This window comes from Adelges cooleyi, unplaced genomic scaffold, assembly GCF_023614345.1.
Source record: "Adelges cooleyi isolate 19-005CV unplaced genomic scaffold, UGA_ACOO_1.1 ACOO_flye_CR_arks_rails_tigmint_CR_PRNA_14, whole genome shotgun sequence".
In the NCBI taxonomy this organism is placed as follows: Eukaryota; Metazoa; Arthropoda; class Insecta; order Hemiptera; family Adelgidae; genus Adelges; species Adelges cooleyi.
Window position 1 is genome coordinate 420,965 of NW_026095795.1, and position 12,410 is coordinate 433,374.

Below are 12,410 nucleotides of genomic sequence, written 5' to 3' on the forward strand. Positions count from 1 at the left end.
AAATTTAATGCTATACAATAGGTAAAGATGTATTGTTTAAAAAATTCTACATCAGAGAGAGTTAAGAAACAAAACTTACTCCAAGATCTTTAATTATTTAGGCGGATCGAAACAAAGATTAAGTATAATTATTCGTATCAAAAGACATGCCATTTGATGTACCTACACCAATAACTATTCAAATCTTTCTGTAAAAGTCCATCACCTAGTACATTATCAATACATTTAAATATTTTTGCTTCATCAGCGGTTAAAAATAGCTATCAAAACTGATTTTCGATCAATCAACATTTTTAGCGTAGTATTCTTAATCTAAAAAGTTAATTGAATATGTTAACAGAGCTCTGAAAAAATAATTTGAATATTTTTTAATATTGTGAAATAATATATTAAATAAAAATGTCACAAAAAGAAAAACTAAAAAATTGCATTTATTTTAACAAAGACAATGTGTGTCTTGTGTTAAATAGATCACCCTGTACAGAGCGATCCATTAAAGTGAGATCCTAATTTTTTTTTTTTTTTGAGATAATTAAAATTAATTGATTTTTATTGATTAATAACTACAACCAATTGAAAACAGAGAATTTAAGGATTTCTGAAACCAGTCATACAATAAACGTTTTTTAATTGTTTTATAACATTCCTTAAATAACTATTGTAATTTTTATTACAATTAATTATGATTTTTAATATTTTTAGTAGAGCGTATTCGTTTGTATTAATTAGGTACATAATTATTTATAAAAAAAAATAATGGAAATTATGAGAAACTTATGTGAACTGGAAAAGTTTAAAACTAAAGTTTTCAATTTCAGAGTAAAGTATTGAAAATAAATGATATTTTTTTTTTGTTTTTAAATTTGTATAACAATAATATATTTTGTTGTAAGATTTTATATGAAGAACAACAAAAGTGTAATTTAAAAATCATAAAAATATAATTTACTTTAAGTACTTAATTTATATTTTTAAAAAAAAAAGTATTATTATTTTAGCGCCGTTTTTTTTGTTTTTTTTAAAAATGTTTGTTATTATCTTATTTTGCACTACTGTAAAATTACTTAACTGCATTCACATATTATCAAAAGCTTTATACATTTTTGAAACTTAATTTGGGAATTCGTTTGGAGTTTTTTTTTTTTTTTTGTAAACATATTGTGTGTATGTTGTAAACTTAAGTCGAGAATAACATACTGAAAATTGTTGATTAATCGATTTTGTAAAATGTATAATATTTGTAAAAACTAACTAATTTTTTTCTTCTTTCTTTTACATTTCAAATTGCAATTATTTCAAGAGCAAACACGTTTTTCCGCGTTAAATTGATCGCCCTGTATGTACCCTGTACAGCACAATATTATGGTGGTACGAATATACATTGGTATTGTTGTGTTTAAGAAAAAAAATCAAGAGAGAGAGAGAGAGAGGAAAACATGCTATATGTAGGTATATAGGTAGTAGGTACCAGCTAGGTATCAACAACACACAGAACCCATACCATAAATGGACAACCGAAGGATTGAACGCGATACAAGTTTTATTACTTCCCGAATAAGTTTTTTTTTTTTTGCAAATCATCATTTCGGTACAAAATAATATTATAGCAGTCCTTATTGTGCACCGCACTCGAACCGCAAACGCTTCCACGCGGATCTGTAAACGGTAAAAAATGTTAAATATAAATAGAAAATAATTACTGCAGACAACACACTGTATAATCATTGGCAGAGATCAGGAGGAGGAGAGGGGGCTTGGGATTCTAAAAACCTTAAAAAAAAAAAAATCATAAAACTTAAAATTAGCGGTAGATTTATTTTCATCCCGACAAATCTCCGACTGAAAAATAAATTTTGGTATTTGGAAAAGCTCTAATTTTAAGTTTTAAGGTTTTTAGTAACCAAAGCCCTCCCTCCCCCCCCCCACCCTCTTGATCTTTTAGTATTGGGGTGGATATGGTCAAAATAATTAATGTTATTTCCCACAATATATCAAAATACATTAACGTTATGATTTTTCAAATACCTGTTGAGACAGTTGCTTCACAGTCGTGCATAGCGACTTGGAAAATATAATCTAATACAGTCAAAACCCACCCTTTTTTTTTTTGTAGGGGTTTCCTTAATAGTAATAAAAATGTTTAAACATAGATTTATGAAAAAAAAAAATAGTTGTATATACTGTAACCCCACTTTAGATCAACATTCAGTTAGATTTTAAGAGAAGAATTTATTAAAAGTAATAGTTTAAAATTTAAACTATTGACTGGGTCGATATAAATACATATAATATCTATCTAATAGATAACATATTATCTGACTTAGTTAAAGCTACACATATGTTAAGTATGTACTCTAAATCTTAATCATCGACCAGTAATAATTGCTGTACTCGCTCACACAATAAAATGATATAATTACAAATTGTTTTTATCATATATTCTTACCCACAACCCTATTTAAATATAAGCAGGTATACGTGTGCATATTTTTAAAACGAATTTTACATAAGCAAAATGAATTTCCACATTAAACCGAAAATTATAAATTTTAACGTACACTTTTTTTGAACATAATATTTTACAATTGGGTAACTGTAATGACCACAGTTAGCTTGAAAGGGTTAATTTAAATAACACTAACGATGCAATACGGCCAATATAAGCTTAACAACTAAGCACACTATTTTTAGCCGTGACTTATGAGCAAGTACCGTCTTATGGATGTGTTTATAGATAATAATATGTAGGTACGCAACAATGGGATAAGTACACTGTTGGAGATTACTATATATGGAGTTTACAAAAAGCGAGTGGGAGCAAGTAGAGTGGAACGCATAAGAGGCCACGCGCAGAAGAGGCGAATAATTTACTGTAATTATTTCATTTTGAATTCAGATTTTTGCAAACGTTTCGTTTTAAACAGTAATTTCTGGAGAAATTACATTGAGCTGGGCTAGGTGGGTATGTAATTGTGTACTTAAACCCGATTAAGTCAGTTTGCTTGATTACGTTTTTAGCCGTTTGGTCTGAAGAGTAAAAGTGGCCAGTGGGCGCTATAGTAGTGTGTCTTATACTTATTATTATTATCATGATTCATCATTATTAAGGAAGTAGGTAGTTATTGAAAGTGTACGCCATATAGAGACATACCTACTATACGGGTACATTTGATTAAATCGATATACCGTGATTGTAGGATAGGCTATTTGTTTTCACACGAATTGCGGTTTATCAAAATTATTACTTTACTACTACTACAATACTAACAGCTGCTAACACTTTGCATTTTAAAGAAACAACCCGTGTGGAAAAACGAATCTACCTACTTGATAATTTATTAAATGATAAACCACATAAAAAAAAAAAATCCATAACCTAACAACTCATACATAATATATCAAAAACATAATTTATTATATTCGTTTACTGTAAAATCATAATGTATAATGATTATATTTACATGAATTTAGGTTAGCTGTACAAATAGTACACTCTTTTTACTTTAATAGCTCAGATTTTGATGATTTTTTTTTTTTGTACATACTAAATAAGGCATTGTTTATGAGATATGGTTTTTACTAAAAATTGTCAAACAAATAAGAACGAGAACGAGCTAATCGCATTCGACCTTGAAATATTTTGTATAATTAATGCCTAACAATGTTTTTCATTGCAACGGACAAAATAGACTTTCCCCTAAAAATTTAGATTTTATGATTTTTTTTTAAATAGCAATTTAAATATATTATTATTATGTCTAAATTTATTTTTATACATTTTGACTATAGAGTGAATTTTATACAATTTTTTTTTTTGTAGTTTTTTACATAATATGAACAAAAATACTACTCAAGACAGATTTTGTTCTGGAAATTAAAATGTTTTAATTAAATATAAAAATATTATTTTATTTTAAAATAAGAGGATTAAACATGTTTTATTTTGTAACAATATTAAAATACCTAGAAGTTTGACAATAAGACTATTTTATATTTTAAAGTTTATAGTTAATACAATAATAGATAGGGCTTCGATGGTGTGGCCTAAAGGCATATATTTTAATGTACCTATTCAGTATGTATACTATATAACTGTACCTATTATATAGTTAATATGAATAAGTTTTATTAAGATTATACAATTTACAGATAAATAAATTTACTTTCATAAATATATAATGATGATTTTTACAAACTCTGATGAAAATTGTAATAAAATGTTTTAAAATCGGATACTAAGTTACTAAAAGAAATTCGTGGATCTCGAAAAAATATTTTACTTTTTTATTGTGTTAAAATTAAAAATACAATTAAAATTACATTTTGATCATGAAGGGAGCATGTTATTTTTTTTAATTTAAATATTATGTTTTTATATTATAAAATTTCAAATGTTATTAAAGTTAAACCAGGTATGTAGGAAGCATAATAATAAAGTTTTGTACTTGGTATTTTTACCTTTAGAAATTTATTTTAAATATAATAATATATACACTTTTCAATAATCATACATTGGAATATTTCTTATATTTCCAATGCATTAAGTTTCATTAGTATTTTCATCATAAAGACACACACACACACCTAATAAGTTGGCATTATAATGAAATTTGAATTTCAAATCATCGGTTTTTATAGTTTATAATAGAAACAGAAATACCTACTAGAGTAATCAGATAAAAAAAAAACAATTTATACAGACGGAGACGACCTATGGGATATGGCATAGGCTAGAATAGTATGTACACATTCGCCAAGTTTTAAAATGTACTTGCTACTTACTTTTGGATTTTTATATCTGTTCACCATAGCTATTATAGAATGTCAATAAAACTATTTCGTCATAAGCAGCGTATAACCTATCGAACGACCGTCGGCTGATAAAATTGAAGTCATTGTTATCAGCTGTTATCTCAACAACTTGGTGTAACTGATAAGAAAAATGATAACAGCAGCTGCTTTCCCCCCCCCCCGGATTAGGAGGCTGTTTCTTTAACGATAAAATATAATAATATAATATTCTCTCTCTTTCCCTGCGCAGTTACCGTTCGTGTTGATAACTATATCAACATGTAGATGCAGTGAGTGTGTGTGTTTTTTTTTATACCGTCAATTACTATATTTAAATAGAAATTAACCACTACGATGCGCCTACGAGCAGCTTTAGAAGGGCGATGACACTCGGCTCGGTTGCTGTGCTGGATGTGTGTGCGTTCGTTTGTGATGTGAGACGATTGTTCACCGTTGTGGGCGTTGTACTGGTGTTGCCGAACAACCGTCAGAATGGATACGAACTGCAATGCCAAGGAATTGGGCTCGTTTCCAAACAGAAGGTACGGAAAACGCAAACAACAATACCTATAATTTACCACTTGGAAATCAAACAGATCGCCACCGAAATCCGTGTTCGAAAATTGTAAATTTATGATTTTGGTGTGTCTATCTGAATTCAGATTAAAAAAAAAAAATACTCTCCTCGCTGATAATAGTCTTGCCATTAGCTTTTTGATTATTCGATATTGTTTACGATGACCACACGAGCACGAGTACTTGCTATATCATAGCTTGTACACTAAACAAATAACCATCATAGTGAACTCATACTTTAAGCTTGTTAATATTATCAAACCAAAATGCATACATCATTATAGAAATTCAACGTAAAAACAATAGGACTGTTCAAAACACAGTTTTCCTTAAGGAGGCCCCAAATAAGGCTTCTCGTGTTTAAACTTGGCACTTTAAAATTAATCTGTTTAAAGATAAAAGAGACAGCGGTTCATTTACCCATGTGTAGCTTGTAGAGGGACTAAATTAATGGCCTCAAATCTTTATTTTATAACCATGAAACATATAAAACGTTGCTGATTTTTTTTTCCAATTTATCAATAAGGGCCAACTGGTTAGAATTCCATGTTAGTTATCGAACAAGCTGGATTCAAACTAGGTATCTCTTTGTTTTCCTTGTGGCCGACAAAATAAATAGAAGCCTAAAATAAACACGTAAGACTTCACATGTATTACAGTTCTTATATCCGAGGCTTCGTCATTAAAACGGTAATTTTTTTTGACATAGTAAAATGTCCAAAATTTAAATACTCGTAGGTTTTGGTTGTTACAGCCTTAACGATTTATTATTATTTGATTTATGATTTCTAGTTTTATTTTGTTAATAATTTATTTGTTTTGTGTGTAGGAAGCCACAAAATTCCGATGGCGGCACTACCTTGAACAGCACATCTACTACCCAATTTGACTGTAAGTGAACGAATCCTCGTAAATCATTTTGCCTACATATTTGGTTTTGTAGTTGTTCAATTATTTACTAAATTTAAAACAAGAAGCAAACATCAGGAAAATAACTCATGACATTTAATATCTAATTATATGAAATTTGACATTATCTATTAGATAGTAAATAATGTGAGATGCTCATAATTTGTAGAAAATAAATAGAAAACTGTTTGCTATTAAATGTTTATTTTTATTAAATTTATAAACAAATATTAAAATAGATTTTTTTTTAAAGGTCCCATTTTCGATATTACATCTAGTAGTTGTAATAGTTACCTAGCAAAAATATAAGATTTAAAAAACTACCTTGTTAATTTTTTTTTTTTAAAAGCTTAACGTTATTGAGTAAAATAAATATTATTCCGATGACAAATAAAATTAAAAGACAATTTTTTTGCTCGGTCTTATTAAACGAACATAATGTGTTTTAGACTCTGTACCTGAAAAAGTGTCTTCCGTAAAATACAATCGAGCTACTACGATGAAAGAATACGAAGAACAGCTGGAAGCGTTAAGAACTGAAAATTACAACTTGCGGTTGAGAATTTACAATATGGACGAAAAGATTAACGACGAAAAAAATTGTACAAAAAAGAGCCACTCTACGACAAAAGTGGTAAGCGCACTCTAATCGATAATAATCCGAGCTTTTTAATAGTACGTGTTGTTTTTATTTTTCCAGAGTTTTGACGATCAGCAGTGTGAGTCGTCGGATCTCAACGATAGTCACTCCGAAAATGACAAAGATTTGAACTGCTTAGAATTTAATGTGAAAGAAAATAAATGTTGCAATGTCAACATAAGAGCTTTCAAAACGATACAAGAGCTGTTGAAAGTGAACAAAAGAATAATGAAAATAAACTGCCAGCTCAAAAAACAGCTCGAAACCAAACTCGCGTCGAATAAAACCCAAGTCGACTCTCTGGACAACTCCAGTAGTTGCAAGTGCGATGGGTCGTCTACACATAGTTCTAAAAAAGTAATACATTTTTTTTTTTTTTTTTAAATTTCTTATAATTTTTCTATTGTGGTTTTAACGTCGACTACTGTTTGTTTGCTTTAGGACACTACTGGCAAAATGTGTACCGAAATATCGGATCTGCAAACGGAGTTGAATGAAAAGCGATTGGAGATAACCCAATTGCAGTCGCAGTTGGATTCGTTAAAACTACTCGAGTCCGAGGAAATCCTATCGTTGCGCTCAAAACTCGTGCTGAAAGACACAGAAATAAACAAGCTTAATCAACAAGTGAAAAAACTGCACTACAATCTCCAGGAACTAGTCAACACAGAGTTGTGGGAAAAGAACAAGGAAATCTCCAAGTTGATATTGAAAGAAGCCGAACGAAAACAGTTGGTCGATTCGGCTAGTAAAAATGTGGTCGCACCTACGCCGTCCGTTGGCGAAGGTCAGTGTAAAATGATTTATGACGCTATCGAAAACGGCGACGGTCAACAGTTGATGTCGTACACGGAAGTCAATCAGCTCATCGAGAAGATTGGCAACTTGTCGACGATACTTCAAACCAACGACGACACGTGCGCGACCAACGGTTACGAACAATTGCGAAATCGTTGCGCACAAGCCTCGGAAGAGCTGGAAGCGTTGAAGTGGAAACAAAAAGAAACGGCCAAGTTGTGTGCAAATCTGTCGACTCATCTCGACGAGCTGTCTGTGTTTTTGGACGTGGTCGGTACAAATTTTTCCGAATCCAAAAGCTTGAAAAACGAAATACACAGGATGGTCAAGCGCAATCAGCAAATTTCCAAAACCCTGGTCGAACTGTGTTTCAAGGGCGGCTCGTCCGGCGTTGGCCACAACGTGCCCGTCCTTCCGGACTATTCGGAGATCAACTTTTTCAGCTGCGACGAAATGTCCCCGTCCGAGGAAGTGGCCAGGAGCGCCGAGCGAACGACGAGCATTTTTGGCAAACACTTTGGCACCGATTCAATAGAGACACGACAACACGACAGTTCCCAAGACGAGCTGAGACGTAGCGAAATTTGCGGGGTCGCAAAAGGAAAAATTGCCGATGAACCCAACGGATCCGATAACTGGTCAGAACCCGATAAGCACGTATCGTCGGCTCGCATTGGATTGGCCTGCACGTTTCCAGTACTTCACACCGAAAGCGATTCGTCGGTGGACAATCCCAAAGAAATTAAACACAGTAATTAGAAAAATACTAAAATCATTTTTTTTTTTTAAATAGCTTTTCTGATAACTACTTATTAAATGCTCTTTTTATTTATTTTTTTAGAACGTCAAAGAAAATTGTCGAACAACAACCGAGTGTCAATAAAGGTGATGTAACTCAAATTTACTAAATGAAATCATTTAACCATGCGGGATTAATAAAAATAACTGAAATCATATAATTTAATTGTATGCAATTTATAATTTGAGTAAATGTCACATAAAGCGATACCGGCAATGTCGATAATTACAATAAAATAAGTAAAACTTAAATTTATGTTATTATAGAGTGAATATTATTAAAGTAACGTATCTGAAGTATTTTATTTTAAATTATTCACTATTTTGGTACCCGTTGACAAAATTCAACTCAAAGTTGTTCAGACACCAAGTGTGAGAGAGTGATTTTCAGTAATAGAAAAATGTATCGTTGACATTAGTATTTTTTTTTAATTTTTTTTTTATTGCATTTAAACTACCAAGAAGAATTCCATAGATTCCATCGTGTCTGGACGTTTTGGATTGACTATTGGAACTTCTCCAATTATACCATCGGCAAAGCCGTCCAAATAAATAACACACATTTAGCGTCGTCGTCGATTAAATATCATTGGAACAACTCGGGCCCTTTTTTTTTTTCTTAAAGGCTTCACAGTTAAAATGTCTCTTTTACTGCACTCATTGATTGCGTTGTGCATGTTTAAGTGAATTTTGGAAAGTCTGGTGAAAAAAAACACAAAATTATAATACTTAAAAATATTCCTATAGTAAAGGAGTACCACACTTATAAAATTAAAATAAAGAAAAAGTCTCCACCCCTTCTGGAGAAAAGTGCTTATGATAGTTTTATGGTTTGTCAATGCTTTGGTCGATAGTACTTTAACTTAATACTATTCCATAGAAATTTGGAACTGATACGATTATTTAAAATAAAATTTTAGTTTGAAGTTGAAAAACATGAAAAAAAATGTAGGGTTTTTCTAGATTTTGAAGTGAAAATGTTGGTACAATAAAGTATCTTTTAGGTACAATTATTTCTGACACACAAGTGCAATTTTGTGCAAAAAGTACACTTGTTGATGCCAATAGATAGAAAATCGAACGGTGTTTATTTTTTGTAAAAGCTTTAAATTCTCAAATTTATTTTCGTTATGATATTTACATTTACAACGACAACCTTGTAGTACATTTTTATTTAGAGTAAAAATTAAATTTTCTCTCCAGAACAATTTCAATGGCGTTACTTTTAACAAGCGTGCATTGACTGAGCCGTCTATGTATGAAATGAATACAATTTTAGTCCAGGTGGTTTTGAAGTGATTTTCAAATCATTTCTACCGACGGCCGTTGGAATATTTTTAACAATTAAAACGAATACAGCGTTGTGCGTTTCCATTATGATTATTTGCAATATTTCTGTTGTAGATCACAAAAGAAGAGTACAAAAAACTGAAATCTGCCTTGCAGTTTTTCACCAAGTATTCTCGGATGTTGTTCGAAAACAGTGCTTACGAGAGGGACATGGAAAAACTGGTGCTGGTCAACTCATATCTGAGAGAAATCAACGAAAAGAACATGGCCAAAATACAGCGTTTGACCGGTCAGATGAAATCGAACGTGCCGGCAAACTGTGGACAAGACTTATCGGCGACCGGTGGAGACGATGCGGTGGAACGGTTGAAAGCCGACAACCGTCTTGTGTGTGCTCAACTGCAGCGGTCCAAAGAAGTGATCGGCGGGATGCAACGGCAGTTGGACGTTTGCCGGGCCGCCGAAAGTGAACTGGTGCGGTTCAAGGAGACTTACTGCGCAGAGCTCGGCGCCAAATTGGAAGCCGAGGTGCAGAACAAGTTTGATATTTTCTGCAGGAACTATGAGATCCTGTGCTGTCTGGTGGAGAAGACCGTGATGAAAATCACCAAGATGGAGGAAGCCGTGAAACGGCTGTCGGCCAACTGCGACGGTGTGGCTAGGCTCGAGGGCGGTGACGGTGACCCGAACGGCGGTGACGTTGCCGGCCAATTGGAACACCGGTTGAACAGCGTTACCCAAATGCTGGAATCGGCACGCTGTGACAAACAGGAAGCCGACGGTCATGTGTCGTATCTGAACGACGTGATCACGTGCAAGTCCAAGCTGATCGAAGCCTATCAGGAGCAGAAGAAAACGCTCGAGAGCAACTTGGCCGAACTGCAGACCGAGCTGAGCGACACGGCCGTAGCGCTGAGCATGCGTGAACGGGAAAACAAGGAGCTGTATTTGATTTTGCTGGAGTACGAAAAGGACAAGGGGAGGGCCGACGCCGAAGCGGTGTCGCATGCCGAACAGATGGACCGCGTCAGGGAGGACCACCGGCTGGAGATGCTCAAGCTCACCGAACAGATGTACGAGTACCGCAAAGAGGAAGAGGGCACGTTCACGGTGCACATGAACGTTCTGGACGAGATACCCAAGCAGATCGAGCTGCTCAAGCTCAACAAGCAGAAGTGGCAGGAGATGTTCGAGAAGTCGGAGAACGACAAGAACCACTTCAAGAGCATGTTGGAGCTGATACTGAACCTGAACGAGTCGAAGACGCAATGCTTTGTCGACGGCCAGACGGCCAACCGAAAAGAAACGACCGATCAAGCGTTGTTTTAACGGAATACCCGTGTCCGGTCCAAACATTTCATTTAACTAACATGTTTTTTTTTTTTTGGTTTTACAATCGACCGGGTTTCAACCGTTTTAATTCTAATCTTGTCAATTGTTTAGGTGATATTATTATTTTTAACGTACATTTTTTTGTAACACTACTAATTTGATAGTATATCGTCGAAATCGTCGCGAACAATCTACTCTAAACCAAACCCAACGGACAAACAAAATAATCGATCATTGATTTTTGTGTTTTTCATTATACATTTTGTTGTTGTTCTCTTTTTTTTAGCAACAAGCATTTTATTTTTATGTGTGTGTGTGTGATTGTTTTATTACCTAATTAGACTGTATTGTGCCATAATTGTTTAGTATTTAGTAACAATAGTAGGACTATGACGACGAAACATGACAATTTTTTTGTTTAATTTATTTATTTTTATACAAGCAACTCGATGCCAAAGAAACGTGCCAAATTTTTTAACGAAAAATAACTTTTTTTTTTTAACTGTACACTACCTACCATTTTTATAATAACCAAACCATTTATTATCATTTATATATATATATTTTTTTTTTTTTTGTTACTTACATTTTAATTTTTTAATTGTGTTATTCGTGTGTTGTGTTTTTAGCTAATTTATTATTAATAATTGTTTTACGTTATTAACACGATTAAAAATATATAATAATTATATATATATATATTGATTTGTTTTAAATACATATTTTGTATTAGCCTAGCCGTCGTACCCGTACCGCTGTGATATCTTACGATCACTTGAATATTACAGTTGACCATAGTTTAAAACTAAATATTATTTTTATCATCAGATAACTTCTAACTGATAGGCCAAAGTAAGACTAGTTTAACTGTAATATCAAGTCGAGTTAGAGCTGAGAATCAATGCTCTCTCAGTGAGTTGCTGTCCTTAAAGATAAAAGTAATTTAGGCTCTCCTCTTGACTTCATTATTGTCTAACCCATGTTCTGTTACTGAAGTTAGATTAGATTAGGTATAGTTATTACTTTTGGTAATATGTTAACACTAAACACAACTCCTCATAGATTCCCAATTAAATTTGTCATTTCGGTGACTTGTGGCCCAAATGTTTAATAAATTGTTTTGGCACCATCGAATGGATACCTAAAGGAAATCTCCCATTTTTTCACTCTATAATACATCACCTAAACTGTATCTGTAACTTTTTCGTGTTATGAAGAACCTGTGACAATTGTATTAACACAATACTTGGGTAAAGCATAGTAATAAAATAAGTAA

The 12,410-nt window shown here is 32.7% G+C and overlaps 1 protein-coding gene across 1 annotated transcript; it reads left to right on the forward strand.

The window, feature by feature from the left end:
• Positions 1-5,010: 5,010 nt before the first annotated feature.
• Positions 5,011-11,764, forward strand: LOC126847957 (centrosomin). Its single transcript, XM_050588406.1, has 7 exons — positions 5,011-5,333; positions 6,197-6,258; positions 6,726-6,910; positions 6,977-7,273; positions 7,358-8,465; positions 8,556-8,599; positions 9,917-11,764. Exons 1-7 carry the CDS (start codon positions 5,284-5,286, stop codon positions 11,129-11,131), a joined length of 2,961 nt encoding a protein of 986 aa, XP_050444363.1. The 5' UTR covers positions 5,011-5,283; the 3' UTR covers positions 11,132-11,764.
• The last annotated feature ends 646 nt before the right edge of the window (positions 11,765-12,410 follow it).